Source organism: Zea mays, chromosome 8 (assembly GCF_902167145.1).
Source record: "Zea mays cultivar B73 chromosome 8, Zm-B73-REFERENCE-NAM-5.0, whole genome shotgun sequence".
Lineage (NCBI taxonomy): Eukaryota > Viridiplantae > Streptophyta > Magnoliopsida > Poales > Poaceae > Zea > Zea mays.
In genome coordinates, this window is record NC_050103.1 from 167,062,382 (window position 1) to 167,086,796 (window position 24,415).

At 52.4% G+C, this 24,415-nt stretch overlaps 1 protein-coding gene across 4 annotated transcripts; it reads left to right on the forward strand.

Annotated features, from left to right (window-relative positions):
• The first annotated feature begins 244 nt into the window (after nucleotides 1-244).
• Nucleotides 245-7,377, forward strand: LOC103636339 (GYF domain-containing protein). 4 transcript variants are annotated; one of them, XM_008658691.3, is made up of 9 exons: nucleotides 245-617; nucleotides 757-825; nucleotides 1,087-1,157; nucleotides 1,259-2,119; nucleotides 2,211-2,304; nucleotides 2,396-3,247; nucleotides 3,354-5,511; nucleotides 5,924-6,063; nucleotides 6,627-7,377. In XM_008658691.3, the coding sequence occupies exons 1-9, from the start codon at nucleotides 575-577 to the stop codon at nucleotides 6,944-6,946; spliced, it is 4,608 nt and encodes a 1,535-aa protein (XP_008656913.1). In that variant the 5' UTR covers nucleotides 245-574; the 3' UTR covers nucleotides 6,947-7,377. The 4 variants fall into 4 exon arrangements, 2 of the variants coding, with proteins under 2 accessions (XP_008656913.1, XP_008656914.1); XR_002264080.3 differs by having other exon boundaries at nucleotides 288-617; nucleotides 5,910-6,063; XR_004852201.1 differs by having other exon boundaries at nucleotides 304-617; nucleotides 3,357-5,511; nucleotides 5,910-6,063.
• The last annotated feature ends 17,038 nt before the right edge of the window (nucleotides 7,378-24,415 follow it).

Here is a 24,415-nt window from a genome sequence, read left to right on the forward strand (position 1 = left end):
TGTAATTTCTATTTACATATCCATGGGTAACGAGTTTTTTGCCAACAATAATCTCAAATAAGCTACTCTTGAGAAGATTATGAGATTATTATAATCTAAGCTTTAGATTATATAATCTGAACCCATAATCTAGGTGTTTGTTTACCTGCTGGATTATTTGTGCTGGATTATATAATTTAGAGAGATGATAATCCGAAACAAACATACTATTTTGCTACAAACAAAGAAAAAAAACGATAGAAACAAACAAATCGCGCGATAAGCTACTGTATGATTTATCTTTTGCTTGGCGCTCGTCATCTCGCCCCGCTCCACGCCCCCATCGAAACACAGCCAAAAAGCCACCCCGTGCAAAACACATAGAGCTCCCAGTCCCAACCCGGTCACCCTCCCTCTCCTGCTCCTCGCATCGCCGGTGTCCTCGACGGCTCGCGCCGTCGCGCTCTCGCAAAACCCTAGCTCTGCTTCCCTCCGTCGTCTCGCCCGTTCGATTGAATCGCGCCGCAGAAGCTGTTGCCTCTCATCTCTCTCCCCGCCCTCCTCCGGAAACCCTAGCCCACTCCGCGAGGCCGCGATGGCGGAGAGGAAGCTGGATCGACCCTCGGCGCTCGGCAAAGGTGAGACGCCCGACCTAGGCGCCCTGGCCCGCGGGAGATCCGATCTGCCTCCGACGCCTCCGCCCTATTGGCCTTGGGGTAGATCTGTGATTGATTGGTGGGTGTCCCCGATTTGACGTCTGGTTGTTGCGTCGCACAGGTGGGCTGTCGCTTGGGATCGAGGAGGACAGGGTTGCCGCCGCCATGGGGTTCGTCGACCACTCGAAAGGTGTGGATTTCTTCACCCGAAATCACTTGACTTTTATTCCTTCCTGGTTCATCTTGAACTGCCTGCTTAGCAGTTGATGAATTTCTATAACGGACGCCATTGCCTACGGTTCGGTCGGGTATCCCAGTTCGCGCTGCGTGGGTGCATGTGTTCCTGTGCGGTTGCTCTCCTCGTTCTCTGTCTGCGTGCGTAGGAGCGCGAGCTTGTGCGTCAGTAGTGGATCGGCCATGTTTTGCTGAGCGTTGACCCTGTGCTATGCAGATCAGCACCACCTGGATAACAGCATTCCCCTCTCTCCTCAGTGGCTCTACGCCAAACCTGCTGATGGAAAGGTTTGTGTTCACTGCACTTCCCTCAGTGATTGCTTCATACCATAATGTTGATTGACTGCTGGTAGAATTGATCTTTAACGATGCTGGATGCTCATATGCAGATCTCGCTGCCTCATGGGTCCTCCCTTGAACTTGCTGAAAAGGAAGTGAGGATGTTGGAAGGAACTGTTGACAGGAAAGAACGAAGGAGAAATGCATTTGATGCTGACAGTGGTCTTCGTTGGCTTGAAGAGGAGAGGGAGACAAGCCTGCTTGGGAGAAGGGAGCGCAAGAAGGATGTGGACCGGGATGTGGATAATCGCAAGATTGATCGCCGATCTGACAATGTTTCTGCAAGGGATATCACTGATCCGCGTGCAGCTCCTGCATCTGAAAGGTGGCATGATGGTTCCACCCGTGGCCTGGGGAACGAGGGTCGCCGGGATGGAAAATGGTCATCAAGATGGGGACCCGATGACAAGGAGAAGGACTCTAGGTCAGACAAGAAGGTTGATGCAGAGAAGGATGAAACCCATGCTGATAAACTGACATTCACAGGAAGGCTGCTGTCTGAGTCTGATTCCCGTGATAAATGGAGGCCTCGTCACCGGCAGGAAAGTCATTCTGTCGGAACAGCTACGCACCGTGCTGCTCCAGGCTTTGGATCCGAGAAAGGACGTGTTAAGGACTCAACAAATGTTGGTTTTGCCGCTGGAAGAGGAAGGGGAAACCCGAACTCAGTTGCATCCTTCAACCGGCCATCATCTGCAGGATCAATCGGTGCTCCAGCTGTGCATGGGAAATTTGCAAAAACTGCTGTTAGTTTCTGCTACCCAAGAGGGAAGCTTCTTGATATATACAGGCAGAAAAATATGATGTCGTCGTTTGATGATGTCCACATGAAACTGGACGAAATTCCTTCTGTGACACTCTCTACTGCTGCAAAACCTCTAGCATTTGTTGCACCAGATACTGTTGAAGAGGTAATACTTAGGTTATATTCTTCCTACTAGCTTTAACCTCTAATCTCTCTCTTTTTTTTCTGTTTATCTACCTTCTTGATTACTTGTTCAGGCTCTCCTGGAAGATATTAGAAAGGGTAAAGTCATTAGCAGTGAAGGAATCAATGGGATTGGAAACAAAAAGGAGAGGGCAAAAGAGCTCGAAGGTATATCTACACTGGGTGTTAGTTGTGCTGTTACTGTTTATCCATGGCTTCCTATTCATTAGGTAGAGTCTAAATGTTATAATTGTTTCAGAACCTGCTTCTGGCATTGATGATGACATGGGCAAAGCCAGTTTTGCAATTGCTGGGTTGGGTCAAGAAGGGTCGTCAGGTTTAATCTCAGTGAATGATGCCTCCTATGTTGAAGGGACACTTCCTAGTGGTGTCAGTACATCTCTGCTGAAGATAAGTCTGGAGGAAAATGCCATCAGCAATCAACATGGGATTACTGACACCCAGGAAGGTTTGAAAACTGCTGAAATCAAGGAAAATGCTGATCATGCTCTTGGCACTAAGTTACCTGATGATTCGAACACCCTGTTTGAGGTACCATCCTTTGAGCATCTTCAAGAACCCACTAGGCCATACCAAAGCAACAACATGGATATAAAAGTGGGTGGCCATGCTAATTATCCAGAAGAGTTGACATTATATTATCTGGATCCCCAAGGAGGTGTGCAGGGTCCATTTCTGGGTGCTGACATAATCTCTTGGTATGAAGATGGATACTTCGGTTTGGAGTTACCAGTACGTCTGTCTCAGTTTCCAGATGATGTTCCTTTCCGTCCACTTGTCGAAGTCATGCCCCACCTTGCGCAAAAGACGCAATCGCGTATACCTCTGCCTTGTGATGGAAATTCTGAGTCTCTGGAATCATCTCAAAGTAAATTTGAATCCAGTGTCCCTTCTACTTCCTCTGGGAGGACTGACCAATTTTCTATTTGGGATTCTGAAAGCAATGCTGTTGATCCTAAAAGAGGTGATCATGAAGCATCAATACCTTCTCGTAGTGGTTGGCTGTCTTCACCGGAAACAGGAAAGGATATATCAAATACTAGTAATCGCCAGCAACACATTCCTGAATCAGTGAATCAGGATGCTGAAGGTTAGTTTTTTAAATTTTAAACTCATCTGCTCTATTTATGTCTTTGCTGAGGTAATGTTTATTTGTTTTCATGTTTAATGTACACTTTTTTTCATGTTTATGACAGAAGTGTTGTACACTGGTAGGCCTAACAGCAGCATGGGTCAATCCCTACGAGACCTTGAGAATGACCGTGCAGATTTCCAATCGACACCACATGACCCTCATTCTGTGGCTGGAGAAGCTAATTTGCTGCAACATAATGTCCCAAGGGACAGTGATCTGAGTCCTCTTGGCTTACTTTGGTCTGAGCTGGAAGGACGTCCAAAACAACCTCTCTCATCTAATGTACTTAGTGTAAATGAACGTAGAAATCCCAAGCCTACAACACCCAAGGACATTCCACCTGTAAACATGAGACAAGGGCCACTTAGCAGAATGAATGAAGTTTCTAGTGTGCGCGATGAGTGGCCTGCAAACTTTGGTCGGCTGGACAACATGAATGATGCAAACATTTCTGGCAGAATCCATCAGGTTGAAGCGGAGCATCATTTGAATTTTGATGGGCACCTGCTGCTTCAACAGATCCGACGGGAGCAACAGCAACAGCGGCAGGAGCAATTGATGGCCCATAATAATTTAGAGTTTTCTGGTGCATTTCCCGGGCAGGTGTTTGATCCTTTGAACCAACACCGACAGCCTATGAATCAACAGATTCCTGATGTGGAGCATCTTTTGAGAATCCAGTTTGAACTTGAGCAACAGCAGCAACGCCAACTCCAACAAGAGCAGCACCAACGGCAGCTACAGCAGCAACGGCAAGCCCAGCTTTTGCAACGGCAGCAGCAGCAGCAGCAGCAACAGCAACAACAAATGATCCTTGAGCAATTGTTGCAGCAACAGCTGCAGGGTTCAAATTTTGGCCCAACAAGTATGGTTGATCAAGTCTTACTTCGTGAACATGTATTAAATGAACTGCACCAGCAGCCTCACCATTTGCAAAGGCAGCATGATGCAGCTATTGAACAGCTCATTCAAGCAAAATTTGGTCATGGGCTTCATAGGGAGCACCATAATGATATGTTGGATGTTCTCTCGCGTTCAAATCAGAGACAGATGCTTCCTTTAGAGCAGCAACTTCTTTTAGGCCTTCAACACGAGCAGCAACTTAAGTCTCAACAATTGGCAAATGCTCTGCGGCAACATTCAGGCCAGGAAGAAGAAAGGCACTTAAGTGGGGTCTGGCCAATGGATGCTGCTGCCCAGTTTATCCGCTCAGGAACCAGTCCAAATCAGATACACAGTCGTTTCGATCTCCTTGAGAACCTTCAGAGATCGTCATCGTTTGATCATCATGAACATCTAGACCGCAGCTTATCCTTACACGAACAGTTGCATATGGGAGGTCAAGGTATTCGCTCCCTAGAGCGGACTGGTTCTTTGCCTGGTGGTGGTCCTGGACCAAACCCAGATGTCATAAATGCCCTAACACGTCATCATGGACTTAGTCAGTTGGAAACACATGGTGATGTATACCCTTTAGTTCAAATGCCTATGCTTCCTTCAGGTGTTCATCCCCAGCAACTTAGGCATCAGGATCAGCTTCCTGGTTCTCACATAGGAAGGCTTGAAAGGCACTGGTCGGATGCCAATGGACAGTTACAAAACAGTCTAATGGAATCTTCACACATCAACCAGTTGCAGATTGAAGCGGAGAAGGAGAGGAGGAATGTGGAAATGAACCTTTCTGTTGACAATCCACATGCATGGGGAGCCCTTATGAATAAAGATAGGAATACAGAGCAAGATTTGACTGATATGATTCATAAAAAACTTGTCCTTCAATCACAGCAGTCCCGGGGTTTTCCTGATGTTTCTGTTCCGGCATCATTTCGACGTAAAGATCACTTTGTGCAACCTGTTGTGGAGAGCCCTCTGAGATCAGTGGACATGTCGTTTGAGGAGTCTCTTTCTGAAAGGTCACTTTATGCAAAATCAGGGCAGTTGGCACAAGAAGGATCATCTAATCTTGGTACTTTACCCAACAGTATTGAGAACACTGGAAAATTTAACCTTAGATCAGGATCTGGATCAATGCTTGAGCAGAAGCATTTTCTTGGAATTGACGATGTTCAAAGTGACTTTCTAGAGACCACAGGTGGTAGAACATCAGCTAATCAACTGGTTGGGAGTGTCAATGAATTAACAAGGGGTAAAAGGCAGGGTTCTAGTGCGAGTTTGGCTGGGGATGATCCTAATTTGGCTGATGAAGGTGTTAGTAAATGGTATTCTTCTAAACTTGTAGATGTGTTGCTCCATTATTTGCTATCTTTCTCAAGGAAATTCACTGATCTCCCCATCCCACCAAATTACCGTTATAATATTTTTTTTGCATGTTACTCAGTTTATTCTGATTATCTCACAATAGGACACTGTATAATTCTAACATGTCTTTGATCCTTAGAGACCTTCTGTTGCTCATAATCATATCTTAATGCGAAGTCTCGTTTCTGGACAAGAGTGTGACTACATTATATTTGTTTTTAAGGCATATACATCTATATGGTTCTAACTCGCTTTTCTATAGTGTTCATCGTGTTGTTTTACATGCATAAACTATTTTTCTTGAATGCCCACTTAGGTGAGCGCAAAGTTAGCTTCATATTGTATTTATAATATATAGATGTCCATGTGCAGGTCTGATTCTGGCATGTCCAAAGGAAGCTCTCACTCCTTACTAAAGCGCTCTACAAACCAACATACTACTACATCTCAGTCTGTTCCCACAGATCTGTCAGCAATCAGGCTGAAGAAAGCAGGACTTGCGTCCTCTGATGGTATGTTTTTGCAAACTGTGGTTAATGTTACTTTGAAGTTTTATGTAAAAGTCAGCTGAATTTGCTTCACTTAAAACAAAGCTGTCAATTGCTAAAGTAATACTGTCTAGATCACAAACCTGAAGTGTGAGTGGCTTATAGGTATGTCCTGTGGTAGTTTGAACGAGCACAATGTTAGTGCGCAACTTGTTGCACAATAACAGGCAACCTGAAGTATTTTTTTTGTTACTCCCTCTGCCTCTGGATAAATCAATTTCTAGAGTTGTGTGCAGTCAGACTTTGTTAAGTTTGACCATATTTATAGAAAATAGCGTTAAGATTTAAGACATCAATTTAGTATCATTAGACTAGGTACAGTATAAACAATATTTTAGAATGTGTTCTTTTGGTGTCATATTTGTAATTTTTTCTATAAATTTGGCCAAACATTGAAGAAGTTCGACTTATGGCAACTGTATGAACTGATTTATTCAGAAACGGAGGGAGTACCTTGCTATTTTATCTACGAAATGCTATGTCTGCTTTACACCAATATGTTTAATTTCGATGATCTTACTGTACAGAGAATAAGATGGAAGCAGGATTTGCCTCAGTAGCCCAGGGTATGGAAGGCTGCGTTCCTAGCAACAAAGAGACGGGGGCGTATGGCATGCCATCAGCCACCAACAATCCAGATGCCTCTGGTCAGTCCTTCAGCGAAGCGTTGAAGAGCTCGAGGAAGCCTCCGTTGCAGTACGATGCCTCCGAATCTGCAGACTGTGGCCCAGGTGGTAAGGGCGCGAAAAAGAAAACGAAGAAAGGAAAGCAGATTGACCCTTCTCTTCTTGGGTTCAAGGTCCACAGTAACCGGATCATGATGGGCGAGATTGTTCGAGATGATTAGAGTGTACATACGCGGTAGGAGGTGGCCTTAGAAGAATCAAGATTGGCTCCAAGCCAAACCCTAACCTCTGTACATGCCCAGCCCTGGTGCCCGCTCACCTCGGCAGAAATTTTGTGACTGCATCTTCTCTTAGCCTCTTGCTAGCTGTAGTATTGCCCGATTTCTCAGATTTAGAAAAAGGAGCCTTTCTTATCGGTGCCCCACAGAAGTGTCATAGTTTTGTTGATCTGTGAAGATATCGTAGCACTGGAGCATGGAACGTTTGGTGTGCTGTTGTTTCGCTCTGTTTTAATAGGGGTAAGGGTCTCACATGTAGGAGAGGCCTCCTGCTGCTTTGGTTGGCATTGGACATTGTTCAACTATCAGATGTAGAATGTCATCGCGATGTACAAACGTAATAAACAAACTTAGGACGATCAGTATCAACTATATACAGGCAAAGAGAAAAAAAACAGTATCAACTCTTGTTCTTCAGAGAATGGGTGTGCAGTGGTCTCGACGAGGCGCAAAACCTGTGTTGCCAATAAACCAGGGCACAGCATGTACTTCAGCCCCGTGGTCCAAGTTTCATTCGTACTAGATACGAGCCCGTGCGTTGCCACGGAAGTTAAGAATTGATATAAAACATAGATATGGAATAACAAACATAGTTATGACATGCAAAATTCGTGTGACAAAATATCATCATAATACTAATACTATATTACTATATTGACGATATAAATATGCAATATTATTATAAATACATAGTTTATTAGAAACAGAAAAAATGACATCGTCAACCAATACTAATCGCAAAAAGAAAAAACTAATACAATTCATTAGAAATAGAAAAAAATGAATTATACCATTGAGCGGACCAATCGCAAAGCGCTACAATAACCTGCATTTGACAAAAGATCACACTATTAGCCAAGGAAGTTTGTAGGAAAAAAAAGAGAAGGCTCCCAGAAATATGGTAGAGAAAGTAACATATGCATATATATAGATTCTGAGTAATATAGCTTCAGAGCATGAGCATATGTAACATAGATGGCAGATTGACTGTAAAGCTCATCTAGGGAGACATCTGGCTTCCCAGATCTTGTGGTATCCTCAGCTAAACCATATTGAATCATTATAAAAGAAAATATGAGTTTCATTGTCATGGAACTTAAACTATAGAAGACATACATTCTATTAGAGTTATGAGGCACACCAAGACAGTTCTGAGGTTGTATATTGCCCGACGGAAATCAAATTGCAGTTGTATTGTAGCACGAAACTACAATAGAAATGAGTGTCAGTGGTTCATCAAAGAGAATAATTTTTACTAAGCAACACCATAAAAATAATTCATAGGCACAATGAGATAGTGTATCTACCTATCGGGGACCATAATTAGGGGTACCCTCAAGGCTCCTAAATCTCAGCTGGTAACCCCCATCAGCACAAAGCTGCAAAGGCCTGATGAGTGCGACTAAGTCAAGGATCGGTCCATTCGAGGGACTCGATCACGCCTCGCCCGAGCCCAGCCTCGGGCAAGGACAACCGACCCCGGAGGATCTACGTCTCACCCGAGGCCCCCTCCAGCAACGGACATACTTTCGGCTCGCCCGAGGCCCGGCCTTCACCAAGAAGCAACCTTGGCCAAATCGCCACGCTAACCGACCAAATCGTAGGGGCATTTAATGCAAAGGTGGCCTGACACCTTTATCCTGACGCGCGCCCTCCAGTCGACAGAGCCAAAGTGACCGTAGTCACTTCGCCGCTCCACTGACCGGTCTGACAAGAGGACAGCGCCGCCTGCGCCGCTCTGACTGCTGTGCCACTCGACCGAGTGAGGCTGACAAGCAGCCAGGCCCGGCCTCAGGCGCCATAGGAAACTCCGCTTCGCCCGACCCCAGGGCTCGGACTCGGGCTCAGCCCCTGAAGACGACGAACTCCGCTTCGCCCGACCCCAGTGCTCGGACTCGGGCTCAGCCCCTGACGACGACGAACTCCGCTCCGCCCGACCCCAGGGCTCGGACTCGAGCTCAGCCCCTGAAGACGACGAACTCCGCTCCGCCCGACCCTAGGGCTCGGACTCGGGCTCAGCCCCTGAAGACGACGAACTCCGCTCCGCCCGACCCCAGGGCTCGGACTCGGGCTCAACCCCTGAAGACGACGAACTCCGCTCCGCCCGACCCCAGGGCTCGGACTCGGGCTCAGCCCCGGAAGACGACGAACTCCGCTTCGCCCGACCCCAGGGCTCGGACTCAGCCCTGGCCTCAGCCGACGGTCTCTGCCTCGCCCGACCCAGGGGCTCGGACTCGACCTCGGCCTCGGAAGACAGACTCGACCTCGATCTCGGAGGAGCCTCCACATCGCCCAACCCAGGGCACGGACCGACCACGTCAACAGGAGGCGCCATCATTATCCTACCCCAAGCTGACTCAGGCTACGGGGAACAAGACCGGCGTCCCATCTGGCTCGCTCCGCCAGAAAAGTAATGATGGCGCCCCGCACGCTCCATGACAACGGCAGCTCTCAGCCCCCTTACGGAAGCAAGAGGACGTCAGCAAGGACTCGAAAACCCCGACAGTTGTCCTTCCGCCAGGCTCCAGCGCTCCTCCGACGGCCACGACATCACACGAACCGGGTGCCAAAACCTCTCCGGCTGCCACGATGGCATGTACTTAGGGCGCTAGCTCTCCTCCGCTAGACACGTTAGCACACTGCTACACCCCCCATTGTACACCTGGATCCTCTCCTTGCGCTTATAAAAGGAAGGACCAGGGCCCTCTTGAAGAGGGTTGTCCGCGCGGGGAAAGGACGGGACAGGCGCTCGCGTGAGGCCGCTCGCTCCCTCCCACGTGGACGCTTGTAACCCCCTACTGCAAGCGCACCCGACCTGGGCGCGGGACAAACACGAAGACCGCGAGATTTCCACCTCTCACGCCCGTCTCCCTCCGGCTGCCTTCCCCCCTTCGCGCTCCGTCTCGCGCCGACCCATCTGGGCTGGGGCACGCGACGACAGTTTACTCGTCGTCCAGAGACCCCCCGGTCTCGAAACGCCGACAGTTGGCACGCCAGGTAGGGGCCTGCTGCGTGTTGACGAACAGCTTCCCGTCAAGCTCCAGATGGGCAGTCTCCAGCAACCTTTCCAGCCCGGGACGGTGCTCCGTTTCGGGAGCCTTGAATTCATGTCCCTCGACGGCAGCTACGACATGATACTTCTTCCCCCGCCGTGCGACAACGACAATGGCGGCCGACAGCCCGCCCACCGGCGGCGGAATCGACGACGTCTTCCCCGCGTGGTGGAAGAACAACATTCGAGCCACCCCGTCCCCTCCCCCGTCGACGGAGGAGGAGGCGGGGCAACCAAGGCCAAGCAGGAGGCGGCACCTCGTCGGCTGTCGAGCGAGTCGACGGCGCCGGCGCCCCAACAGGGGGCACGTCGAGCATCGACCTCGCGTCTGAGACGAAGACGAGCGCCGTCTCCCCGCAACGCGCCAATCCCAAGCAAACGGACGACGCCAGCACGCTCACGAAGGACTTGCTGGGCGTCACCCTCGTACCTGAGACGACGGTGCAGTCAGTCCCTGACGTGACTTCGTCACCGCCCGTCGACCAAGAGGTACCAATCGATTCCCATCTCACACCTTTTGGATTCAGCCTCGATCCGCCAAGCGACTTCGCTTTGGTGGACGCTCTCGTAGAGGCGAGTCCAAACCCTCTGGGGTATCGTATGCGGTCACCCTGGGACCGGCTGACAGACGTCTCGACCTACGGGCCCTCGGGGTCCGAGGAAGATGATGAGCCCGACTTCTGTTGGGATTTCTCCGGACTTGGTAACCCCAGTGCCATGCGGGACTTCATGACCGCATGCGACTACTGCCTTTCCGACTGTTCTGAAGGTAGCCGCAGCCTCGGCGACGAGGACTGCGGCCCAAGTCGTGAATGTTTCCACGTCGATCTAGGGGGTCCCTCCGAAGGCAACCATCTTGGTATGCCGGAGAACAGTGATCTCCCTAGGCCTGTGCCTCGCGTTGACATCCTACGGGAGCTAGATGTGGTCCCCATTCCGGCGGGGGGTCATGACCCACAGCTCGAGCAAATCCGCGGGGTGCAGGCCAGGCTCGACGAGGGAGCAGGAACACTTGAGCCGATCCGCCGGGACGTCGGGCAGGAATGGGCGGGCCAACCTCCGGCCGGGGAAGTGCGTCATCTACCCCAGGGCTTCCAGCACCGCATCGCCGACGATGTCAGGATGAGGCCACCACCCGCTTCCAGTGGAGTCGGCCAGAACCTGGCTGCAGCGGCAATGCTTCTCCGCGCGATGCCGGAGCCATCAACCACCAATGGGCGGCAAATCCAGGGAGAGCTCAAGAATCTCCTGGAGGACGCCGCGGTCCGACGGGCCGAAAGCTCCGCCTCCCGAAGGCAGGGGTACCCCTCGGAACATCGCGCCGCGACTTCCCGATTCACGCGGGAAGCCTCGGTCCACACCGGGCGCACGCGCAACACAGCGCCTGCGGCCCCGGGTCGCCTCGGCAATGAGCACCATCACCACAACCGTCGGGCCCACCTCGATGAGAGGGTGCGCCGAGGCTACCACCCCAGGCGTGGGGGACGCTACGACAGCGGGGAGGTGAAAGGGAAATGTGCCCTTGGGCCATTTCTAAGTATTTTGGTGATTGAGTGCCAACACAAGTGCTTAAATGTGAATCTATGCCCATGGATGAACAAAGTGCAAATCAAGAGTAAAGGTATGTTTCTAAGCCTTAGTACATTGGTTTTGTGTACTAATATACTTGTCTAAGTGTTAGAAACAGAAAGAAGAAGAAAAGAAAAGAGGTGAAAAAGGCTTGGCTGTGTACAGCCAAAACTCAGCTCTGTCTGGCACACCGGACTGTCCGGTGGTGCACCGGACAGTGTCCGGTGCGCCAGGCTGACTCGGCGTGAAGTGGCCGCTCTCGGGAATTTGCCGACGGCGTACGGCTAAAATTCACCGGACTGTCCGGTGTGCACCGGACTGTCCGGTGAGCCAACGGTCGGCCGGGCCAACGGTCGGCCGCGCGATCTGCGCGGGACACGTGGCCGAGCCAACGGTCGGAAGGGGGCACCGGACTGTCCGGTGTGCACCGGACATGTCCGGTGCGCCAACGGCTCCCGCATCTGCAACGGTCGGCTTCACCATTTAAGGAAGGAAATCGGGCACCGGACAGTGTCCGGTGTGCACCGGACTGTCCGGTGCGCCCGACGACAGAAGGCAAGGATGGCCTTCCAGATTTGTTCTCAACGGCTCCTAGCTGCCTTGGGGCTATAAAAGGGACCCCTAGGCGCATGGAGGAGTACACCAAGCATTCCTACAACATTCCTAAGCACCAAGACATCGATCTCGCGCATTCGTTTCATTGTGATAGCATATAGAGCTCTTGTGGAGTTGTGAACTCTTTGAGTTGTGTTGCGAGCTCTTATTGCGACTTGTGTGCGTGTTGTTGCTCTGATCTTTTGAAGTCTTGTGTGCGTTGCTCATTCCCCCTTGCTCTGTGTTTCTTTGTGAACTTCAATTGTAAGGGCGAGAGGCTCCAAGTTGTGGAGATTCCTCGCAAACGGGATTGAGAAAAAGCAAGCAAAACACTGTGGTATTCAAGTGGGTCTTTGGACCGCTTGAGAGGGGTTGATTGCAACCCTCGTCCGTTGGGACGCCACAACGTGGAGTAGGCAAGCGTTGGTCTTGGCCGAACCACGGGATAAACCACTGTGTCATCTCTGTGATTGATCTCTTGTGGTATTGTGTTTTGTTGAGACTCCTTTCTAGCCACTTGGCAATCATTGTGCTAACACTTAACAAGTTTTTGTGGCTATAAGTTTAAGTTTTTACAGGATCACCTATTCACCCCCCCTCTAGGTGCTCTCAATTGGTATCAGAGCCGTTCTCTTCAAGAAAGGGACTAACCGCCCGAAGAGATGGATCCTAAGGGGAAGGGAATCGTGATCAACGATAAGGAGAAGGAGTCCTTCGTCAACGAGCCCAAAGATGACAAGCCTACCGACACCGGCTCGGGCCATAGACGGAAGGAAGGGAAGAAGAAGAAGACAAGGCGCATCAAGGAGATCATCTACTACGACGACAGCGACGAATCTTCCTCTTCCCAAAAGGACAACGACGACTATTGTCGGGGACCATAATTAGGGGTACCCTCAAGACGCCTAATTCTCAGCTGGTAACCCTCATCAGCATAAAGCTGCAAAGGCCTGATGGGTACGATTAAGTCAGGGATCAGTCCACATGAGTGACTCGATCACGCTTCACCCGAGCCTAGCCTCGGCCAAGGGCAGCCGACCTCGAGAGACTTCCGTCTCGCCCGAGGCCCCCCTTTTTACGGCGGACACATCACCGGCTCGCCCGAGGCCTTGGCTTCGCTCAGAAGCGACCCTGACTAAATCGCCACACCGACTGACCGAGTTGCAGGAGCATTTAACGCAAAGAGTGAGTCAGACAGACAGTCAGGCCTTGCCAAAGGCGCCACGGCGAACTCCGCTCCGCCCGACCCCAGGGCTCGGCCTCGGGCTAAGACCCGGAAGACGGCGAACTCCGCTCCGCCCGACCCCAGGGCTCGGACTCGGGCTAAGACCCGGAAGACGGCGAACTCCGCTCCGCCCGACCCCAGGGCTCGGACTCGGGCTAAGACCCGGAAGACAGCGAACTCCGCTCCACCCGACCCCAGGGCTCGGACTCGGGCTAAGACCCGGAAGACGGCGAACTCCGCTCCGCCCGACCCCAGGGCTCGGACTCGGGCTAAGACCCGGAAGACGACGAAACTCCGCCTCGCCCGACCCCAGGGCTCGGACTCCGCCCTGGCCTCGGCCAAACGACCTCCGCCTCGCCCGACCCCATGGCTCGGACTCGGCCTCGGCAACAGAAGACAGACTCAACCTCGGCTTCGGAGGAGCCCCCACGTCACCCCGCCTAGGGCACAGACCCGCCACGTCAACAGGAAGCGTCATCATCGTCCTACCCCGAATCGACTCGGGTCACGGAGAACAAGACCGGCGTCCCATCCGGCCAGCTCCGCCGGATGGGCAATGATGGCGCTCCACAAACTCTGTGACGACGGCGGCCCCCAGCTCTCTTACGGAAGCAGGGCGACGTCAGCAAGGACTCGACCGCTCCAACAGCTGTCCCTCCGCCAGGCTCCGTCGCACCTCCGACAGCCACGACATCACGCCAGCAAGGTGCCAAGACCTCTCCGGCTGCCACATTGGCATGTACCTAGGGCGCTAGCTCTCTCTCCGCTAGACACGTAGCACTCTGCTACACCCCCCATTGTACACCTGGATCCTCTCCTTACGACTATAAAAGGGAGGACCAGGGCCTTCTTAGAGAAGGTTGGCCGCGCGGGACCGAGGACGGGACAGGCGCTCTCTTGGGGCCGCTCGCTTCCCTCACCCGCGTGGACGCTTGTAACCCCCCTACTGCAAGCGCACCCGACCTAGGCGCGGGACGAACACGAAGGCCGCGGGACTTCCACCTCTCTCACGCTCGACTCCGGCCACCTCGCCTCTCCCCCCTTCGCGCTCGCCCACGCGCTCGACCCATCTGGGCTGGGGCACGCAGCACACTCACTCGTCGGCTTTGGGACCCCCCTGTCTCGAAACGCCGACAGTTGGCGCGCCGGGTAGGGGCCTGCTGCGTGCTGACGAACAGCTCCCCGTCAAGCTCCAGATGGGCAATCTCCAGCAACCTCTCCGGCCCGGGGCGGTGCTTCGTTTCGGGACTCTTGAGTTCATGTCCTTCGACGGCAGCTACGACATGATACTTCTTCCACCGCCGCGCGACAACGACAATGGCGGCCGACAACCCGCTCGCCGGCGACGGAATCGACGACACCTTCCCCGCGTGGTGGAAGAACAACATTCGAGCTTGCTCCGTTCTCTCCCCCGCCAACGGAGGAGGAGGCGGGGCCATCAAGGCCAAGCGGGAGGCCGCGCTTCGTTGGCCGTCGAGCGAATCGACGCTCCCGACGCCCCGACGGAAGGCACGCCGGACGTCGACCTCGCGTTCAAGACGAAGGCAAGCGCCGTCCCCCCGCGACACGCTGACCCCGAGCAAGAAGACGACGCCGGCGCGCTCGCGGAAAGCCTGCAGGACGTCGCCCTCGTACCTGAGATGACGGTGCAACCAGTCCCCGATGTGACTACGTCGCTCCTCGTCGACCAAAAGGTACCGACTAACTCCCATCTTACGTCATTTCGACTCGGCCTCCACCCGCCAAACGACCTCGCTTTGGCGGGCGCTCTCATTGAGGCGAGTGCAACCCCACTGGGGTTTCGTATACGGTCGCCTTGGGACCGGCTGACGGATGTCTCGACCTACGGGCCCTCTAGGTCCGAGGAAGATGACGACCCCAGCGTCTGTTGGGATTTCTCCGGACTTGGCAACCCCAGTGCCATGCGGGACTTCATGACCGCATGTGACTACTGCCTATCCGACTGTTCCGACGGAAGCCGCAGCCTTGGCGACGAGAGCTGCGGCCCAAGCCGCGAATGTTTCCACATCGAGCTAGGGGATCCCTCCGAAGGCAACCGTCTCGGCATGCCGGAGGACGGTGATCTTCCTAGGCCGGTGCCTCGCGCCGACATCCCACGGGAGCTAGCTGTGGTCCCCGCTCCGGCAGGGGGTTACGACCCACAACTCGAGCAAGTCCGCGAGGCACAGGCCAGGCTCAACGAGGGAACATGAGCGCTTGAGCCGATCCGTCGGGACGTCAGGCAGGTATGGGCGGACCAACCCCTGGCCGGAGAAATACGTCACCTGCCCCAAGGTCTCCAGCACCGCGTCGCCAACGATGTCAGGGTCAGGCCGCCGCCCGCATCCAGCGGGGTTGGTCAGAACCTGGCATCCGCAGCGATGCTCCTCCGCGCGATGCCGGAGCCATCAACCACCGAGGGTCGGCGAATCCAGGGAGAGCTCAAGAGTCTCCTGGAAGGCGCTGCGGCCCGACGGGCCGAGAGCACTGCCTCCCGAAGGCAAGGATATCCCTCGGAACCTCATGCCGCGACTTCCCGATTCATGCGGGAAGCCTCGGTCTACACCGGGCGCACGCGCAACACCGCGCCTGCGGCCCCGGGCCACCTCGGCAACGAGCACCATCGACGCGACCGTCGGGCCCACCTCGACGAAAGGGTGCGCCGAGGCTACCACCCCAGGCGTGGGGGGCGCTACGACAGCGGGGAGGATCGGAGTCCCTCGCCCGAACCACCCGGTCCGCAGGCCTTCAGTCGGGCCATCCGACGGGCGCCATTCCCGACCCGGTTCCGACCCCCGACTACTATCACGAAGCACTCGGGGGAAACGAGACCGGAACTGTGGCTCGCGGACTACCGCCTTGCCTGCCAACTGGGTGGGACGGACGACGACAACCTCATCGTCCGTAACCTCCCCCTGTTCCTCTCCGACACTGCTCGCGCCTGGTTGGAGCACCTGCCTCCGGGGCAGATCTCCAACTGGGACAACTTGGTCCAAGCCTTCGCTGGGAATTTCCAGGGCACATACGTGCGCCCCGGGAATTCCTGGGACCTTCGAAGCTGCCGGCAACAGCCGGGGGAGTCGCTCCGGGACTACATCCGGCGATTCTCGAAGCAGCGCACCGAGCTGCCCAACATCACCGACTCGGATGTCATCGGCGCGTTCCTCGCCGGCACCACTTGCCGCGACCTGGTGAGCAAGCTGGGTCGCAAGACCCCCACCAGGGCGAGCGAGTTGATGGACATCGCCACCAAGTTCGCCTCTGGCCAGGAGGCGGTCGAGGCTATCTTCCGAAAGGACAAGCAGCCCCAGGGCCGCCCATCGGAAGAGGCTCCCGAGGCGTCTACTCCGCGCGGCGCCAAGAAGAAAGGCAAGAAGAAGTCACAATCGAAACGCGACGCCGCTGACGCGGACCTTGTCGCCGCCGCCGAGTACAAGAACCCTCGGAAGCCCCCTGGAGGTGCAAACCTCTTCGACAAGATGCTCAAGGAGCCGTGCCCCTACCATCAGGGGCCTGTCAAGCACACCCTCGAGGAGTGCGTTATGCTTCGGTGTCACTTCCACAGGGCCGGGCCACCCGCCGAGGGTGGCAGGGCCCGCGACGACGACAAGAACGAAGATCACCAAGCAGGAGAGTTCCCCGAGGTCCGCGACTGCTTCATGATCTATGGAGGGCATGCGGCGAATGCCTCGGCTCGGCATCGCAAGCAAGAGCGCCGAGAGGTCTGCTCGGTGAAGGTGGCGGCGCCAGTCTACCTAGACTGGTCCGACAAGCCCATCACCTTCGACCAGGCCGACCACCCCGACCATGTGCCAAGCCCGGGGAAATACCCGCTCGTCATCGACCCCGTTGTCGGCAATGTCAGGCTCACCAAGGTCCTGATGGATGGGGGCAGCTGCCTCAACATCATCTACGCCGAGACCCTCAAGCTCCTGCGCATCGATCTGTCCTCCGTCCGAGCAGGCGCTGCGCCCTTCCACGGGATCATCCCTGGGAAGCGCGTCCAGCCCCTCGGGCGACTCGACCTCCCCGTCTGCTTCGGGACGCCCTCCAACTTCCGAAGGGAGACCCTGACGTTCGAGGTGGTCGGGTTCCGAGGAACCTACCACGCCGTACTAGGGAGGCCATGTTACGCGAAGTTCATGGCCGTCCCCAACTACACCTACCTGAAGCTCAAGATGCCGGGCCCCAACGGGGTCATCACCGTCGGCCCCACGTACAAACACGCGTTCGAATGCGACGTGGAGTGCGTGGAGTACGCCGAGGCCCTCGCCGAGTCCGAGGCCCTCATCGTCGACCTGGAGAACCTCTCCAAGGAGGTGCCAGACGTGAAGCGCCATGCCGGCAACTTCGAGCCAGCAGAGACGGTTAAGGCCGTCCCTCTTGACCCCAGTGGCGACACCACCAAGCAGGTCCGGATCAGTTCCGGGCTCGACCCCAAATAGGAAGCAGTGCTCGTCGACTTTCTCCGCGCAAACGCCGACGTCTTTGCGTGGAGTCCCTCGGACATGCCCGGCATACCGAGGGATGTCGCCGAGCACTCGCTGGATATTCGGGCCGGAGCCCGACCCGTCAGGCAGTCTCTGCGCCGATTCGACGAGGAGAAGCGCAGAGTGATTGGCAAAGAGATCCACAAGCTAATGGCAGCAGGGTTCATCAAAGAGGTATTCCATCCCGAATGGCTCGCCAACCCTGTGCTTGTGAGGAAGAAAGGGGGGAAATGGCGGATGTGTGTAGACTACACTGGTCTCAACAAAGCATGTCCGAAGGTTCCCTACCCTCTGCCCCGCATCGATCAAATCGTGGATTCCACCGCTGGGTGCGAAACCCTGTCCTTCCTCGATGCCTACTCAGGGTATCACCAGATCCAGATGAAAGAGTCCGACCAGCTCGCGACTTCTTTCATCACGCCGTTCGGCATGTACTGCTATGTCACCATGCCGTTCGGTTTGAGGAATGCGGGCGCGACGTACCAGCGGTGCATGAACCATGTGTTCGGCGAACACATCGGTCGCACAGTCGAGGCCTACGTCGATGACATCGTAGTCAAGACAAGGAAGGCTTCCTACCTCCTCTTCGACCTTGAAGTGACATTCCGATGTCTCAAGGCGAAAGGAGTCAAGCTCAACCCTGAGAAGTGTGTCTTCGGGGTGCCCCGAAGCATGCTCCTAGGGTTCATCGTCTCCGAGCGAGGCATTGAAGCCAACCCGGAGAAGATCGCGGCCATCACCAGCATGGGGCCCATCAAGGACTTAAAAGGTGTACAGAGGGTCATGGGATGCCTCGCGGCCCTGAGCCGCTTCATCTCACGCCTCGGCGAAAGAGGTCTGCCTCTGTACCGCCTCTTAAGGAAGGCCGAGTGTTTCGCTTGGACCCCTGAGGCCGAGGAAGCCCTCGGCAACCTGAAGGGGCTCCTTACGAAGGCGCCTGTCTTGGTGCCCCCGGCGGTTGGAGAAGCCCTCTTGGTCTACGTCGCCGCGACCACTCAGATGGTTAGCGCCGCGATTGTGGTCGAGAGGCAAGAGGAAGGGCATGCATTGCTGAGAGCACCTAGAGGGGGGGGGGGTGAATAGGTGATCCTGTAAAACTTCAAAACTTAAGCCACAAAAACTTATTAAGTGTTAGCACAATTATGGCCAAGTGGCTAGAGAGGAGTCAAAACACAATAACCACAAGAAATCAATCACAGAGATGACACGGTGGTTATCCCGTGGTTCGGCCAAGTACAAAACTTGCCTACTCCACGTTGTGGCGTCCCAACGGACGAGAGTTGCACTCAACTCCTCTCAAGTGATCCAATGATCAACTTGAATACCACGGTGTTCTTGCTTTTCTTTTCTCAATCCCGTTTGCGAGGAATCTCCACAACTTGGAGCCTCTCGCCCTTACAAAAAGATGTTCACAGAGAATCACGGAGCAAGGGAGGGATTAGCAACTCACACACGACAAAAGATCACAGCAAATACGCACACACAAGACCCAGACTTGAGCTCAAGAGACTAGCACACTAGAACGGAGCTCAAATCACTAGAATGTCGAACAAGTGCGCAAGATTGATGTGTGAGTGATCAAGAGTGCTCAAGGAATGATTGGTGTTCTCCTCCATGCGCCTAGGGGTCCCTTTTATAGCCCCAAGGCAGCTAGGAGCCATTGAGAACAAATCTGGAAGGCCATCCTTGCCTTATGTCGTCGGGCGCACCGGACAGTCCGGTGCACACCGGACACTGTCCGGTGCCCGATTTCTTTCCTTAACAGGCGCAGCCGACCGTTGCCAACCGTTGCAGATCTGGCGCACCGGACAGTCCGGTGCACACCGGACAGTCCGGTGCCTCCTTCCGACCGTTGGCCAGGCCACGTGTCCCGCGCAGATCGCGCGGCCGACCGTTGGCTCAGCCGACCGTTGGCTCACCGGACAGTCCGGTGAATTATAGCCGTACGCCGTCGGCAAATTCCCGAGAGCGGCTTCTTCGCCCGAGGCAGCCTGGCGCACCGGACACTGTCCGGTGCACCACCGGACAGTCCGGTGCCCCAGACCGAAGCAGTCTTTTGGCTGCACACAGCCAACTCTTCTTCTTTCTTCTTCTTTCTGTTTCTATCACTTAGACAAGTATATTAGTACATAACACCAATGTACTAAGGCTTAGAAACATACCTTTACTTGTGATTTGCACCTTGTTCATCCATGGGCATAGATTCACAATTAAGCACTTGTGTTTGCACTCAATCACCAAAATACTTAGAAATGGCCCAAGGGCACATTTCCCTTTCAATCTCCCCCTTTTTGGTGATTTATGCCAACACAACACAAAGCAACTAGAACAAGTGCAAAATCACTTCAAATAAACCTCAAATTTATTTTGATTCATTTTTGGCATATATGGATCATCCTTTGCCACCACTTGGTTTGTTTTTGTAAATCGAACTCAAATCTCTATCTCTAAGTCAAACACACATGTTGAAGCATAAAGAGAGTCATTCCAAAAGAGATTGATCAAGGATTTCAAAAACTCCCCCTTTTTCCCATAATTACTACTTCTCCCCACAAGAAGCCAACTTTTCATAAAAGAGACAATAAGAGTTTTGACAAAACAAAAGCTCTACCCTACTATTTTCAAATCTCTCAAGTGGTAGCTGATCCATTTATTGCTTTGGCCTTTATTTTCTCCCCCTTTGGCATCAAGCACCAAAACGGGATCAATCTTGGCCCTTTAACCCCATTGCCTCACCAAAATCTTCAATTAAGAGTACAAAGGCAATAAGATCATAGAGATGAACTTGGAATAAGTTACCCTCTCATCGGAGTGCAGTGGAAGTCTTGCATGGTCCAAGTCCACCTTTCCCTTTCAATTCTCCTTCGAGACTAAATCAAGCAAACTCAAACAAATGGTTAGTCTCAAAGGGTCAAGTTGTAGCACATCTCCCCCTAAATGTGTGCATCACTTGCAAAAGGACTTGTGAGGTCCGGGGAGTGCTTGTACAACTTGAGCACCATCAATAAGCAACAAAATGCATAAGGAACATGATCAATGGCATAAACACATGTATGCTATAAGTCAATCCAAGTTCCGCGAATCTAAGACATTTAGCTCACTACGCAGCCTGCAAAAGGTCTTCTCATCTAGAGGCTTGGTAAAGATATCGGCTAGCTGATTCTCGGTGCTAACATGAAACACTTCGATATCTCCCTTTTGCTGGTGGTCTCTCAAAAAGTGATGCCGGATGTCTATGTGCTTTGTGCGGCTGTGTTCAACAGGATTTTCCGCCATGCGGATAGCACTCTCATTATCACATAGGAGTGGGACTTTGCTCAGATTGTAGCCAAAGTCCCGGAGGGTTTGCCTCATCCAAAGTAGTTGCGCGCAACACTGTCCTGCGGCAACATACTCGGCCTCAGCGGTGGATAGGGCAACGGAAGTTTGTTTCTTAGAATTCCATGACACCAGGGACCTTCCTAAGAATTGGCACGTCCCCGATGTACTCTTCCTATCGACCTTACATCCAGCATAGTCGGAGTCTGAGTATCCAACTAAGTCAAAGGTAGACCCCTTTGGATACCAGAGCCCGAAGCAAGGCGTAGCAACTAAATATCTAAGAATTCGCTTTACCGCCACTAAGTGACATTCCTTAGGATCGGATTGAAATCTAGCACACATGCATACGCTAAGCATAATATCCGGTCTACTAGCACATAAGTAAAGTAATGACCCTATCATTGACCGGTATGCTTTTTGATCAACGGACTTACCTCCTTTGTTGAGGTCGGTGTGTCCGTCGGTTCCCATCGGTGTCTTTGCGGGCTTGGCGTCCTTCATCCCAAACCGCTTGAGCAAGTCTTGCGTGTACTTCGTTTGAGAGATGAAGGTGCCGTCCTTGAGTTGCTTCACTTGGAACCCAAGGAAGTAGTTCAACTCGCCCATCATCGACATCTCGAATTTGTGCGTCATCACCCTGCTAAACTCTTCACAAGACTTTTGATTAGTAGAACCAAATATTATGTCATCGACATAAATTTGGCACACAAACAAATCACCATCACATGTCTTTGTAAAAAGAGTTGGATCGGCTTTCCCAACCTTGAAAGCATTAGCAATTAAAAAGTCTCTAAGGCATTCATACCATGCTGTTGGGGCTTGCTTAAGTCCATAGAGCGCCTTAGAGAGCTTACACACGTGGTCGGGGTACCGTTCATCCTCGAAGCCAGGGGGTTGCTCTACGTACACCTCCTCCTTGATTGGCCCGTTGAGGAAAGCGCTCTTCACATCCATTTGGTACAACCTGAAAGAATGGTGAGTGGCATATGCTAGCAAGATACGAATTGATTCTAGCCTAGCCACAGGAGCAAAAGTCTCCTCGAAATCCAAACCTGCGACTTGGGCATAACCTTTTGCCACAAGTCGAGCCTTGTTTCTCGTCACCACCCCGTGCTCGTCCTGTTTGTTGCGGAACACCCACTTGGTTCCCACAACATTTTGCTTGGGACGAGGCACCAGTGTCCAAACTTCATTGCGCTTGAAATTATTGAGCTCCTCTTGCATGGCCAACACCCAGTCCGGATCTAGCAAGGCCTCTTCTACCCTGAAAGGCTCAATAGTAGAGACAAAGGAGTAATGCTCACAAAAATTAACTAATCGAGACCGAGTAGTTACTCCCTTGCTAATGTCACCCAGAATTTGGTCGACGGGATGATCCCTTTGAATCATCGCTCGAACTTGGGTTGGAGGTGCCGGTTGCACTTCTTCCTCCATCACATGATCAACTTGTGCTCCCCCTTGATCACACGCCTCCTGTTGATGAACCTGTTCATCGTCTTGAGTTGGGGGGATCACCGTTGTTGAGGAAGAAGGTTGATCTCGTTCATCTTGTTCCTGTGGCCGCACTTCTCCAATCGCCATGGTTCGTATATCGGCCGTCGGAACATCTTCTTCATCTACATCATCACAATCAACAACTTGCTCTCTTGGAGAGCCATTAGTCTCATCAAATACAACGTCGCTAGAAACTTCAACCAAACCCGATGATTTGTTGAAGACTCTATACGCCTTTGTATTTGAGTCATAACCTAACAAAAACCCTTCTACAGCTTTGGGAGCAAATTTTGAATTTCTACCCTTCTTCACTAGAATGTAGCACTTGCTCCCAAATACACGAAAGTACGATACATTGGGTTTGTTACCGGTTAGAAGCTCATATGACGTCTTCTTGAGGAGGCGGTGAAGGTAGACCCTGTTGATGGCGTGGCAAGCCGTGTTCACGGCTTCTAACCAAAATCGCTCGGGGGTCTTGAACTCTCCAAGCATAGTCCTCGCCATATCAATTAGCGTCCTGTTCTTCCTCTCTACCACACCATTTTGCTGTGGTGTGTAGGGAGCGGAGAACTCATGCTTGATCCCTTCCTCCTCAAGGAACTCCTCCACTTGAAGGTTCTTGAACTCGGACCCGTTGTCGCTTCTTATCTTCTTCACCTTGAGCTCAAACTCATTTTGAGCTCTCCTGAGGAAGCGCTTGAGGGTCCCTTGGGTTTCAGACTTATCCTGCAAAAAGAACACCCAAGTGAAGCGGGAAAAGTCATCAACAATAACTAGACCATACTTACTTCCTCCTATACTTAGATAGGCGACGGGTCCGAAGAGGTCCATATGCAGCAGCTCCAGTGGTCTTGAAGTTGTCATCACATTCTTGCTGTGATGTGCTCCTCCCACTTGTTTACCTGCTTGACAAGCTGCACAAGGTCTATCGTTTTCGAATTGAACGTTAGTCAAACCTATCACGTGTTCTCCCTTTAGAAGTTTGTGAAGGTTCTTCATCCCCACATGTGCTAAGCGGCGATGCCACAGCCAGCCCATGCTAGTCTTAGCTATTAAGCATGCATCTAGACCGGCTTCTTCTTTTGCAAAATCAACTAAGTACAGTTTGCCGTCTAATACACCCTTAAAAGCTAGTGAACCATCACTTCTTCTAAAGACAGACACATCTACATTAGTAAATAGACAGTTATATCCCATATTGCATAATTGACTAACAGATAGTAAATTATATCCTAGAGACTCTACTAAAAACACATTAGAAATTGAGTGCTCATTTGATATTGCAATTTTACCTAACCCTTTTACCTTGCCTTGATTCCCATCACCGAAAATAATTGAATCTTGGGAATCCTTATTCTTGACGTAGGAGGTGAACATCTTCTTCTCCCCCGTCATATGGTTTGTGCATCCGCTGTCAATAATCCAGCTTGAACCCCCGGATGCATAAACCTGCAAGGCAAATTTAGGCTTGGGACTTAGGTACCCAACTCATGTTGGGTCCTACAAGGTTAGCACAAATATTCTTAGGGACCCAAATGCAAGTTTTGTCTCCCTTGCATCTTGCCCCTAACTTCCTAGCAATTACCTTTCTATCCTTTCTACAAATTGCAAAGGAAGCATTCAAAGCATGATATATTGTAGAAGGCTCATTAACTTTCCTAGGAATA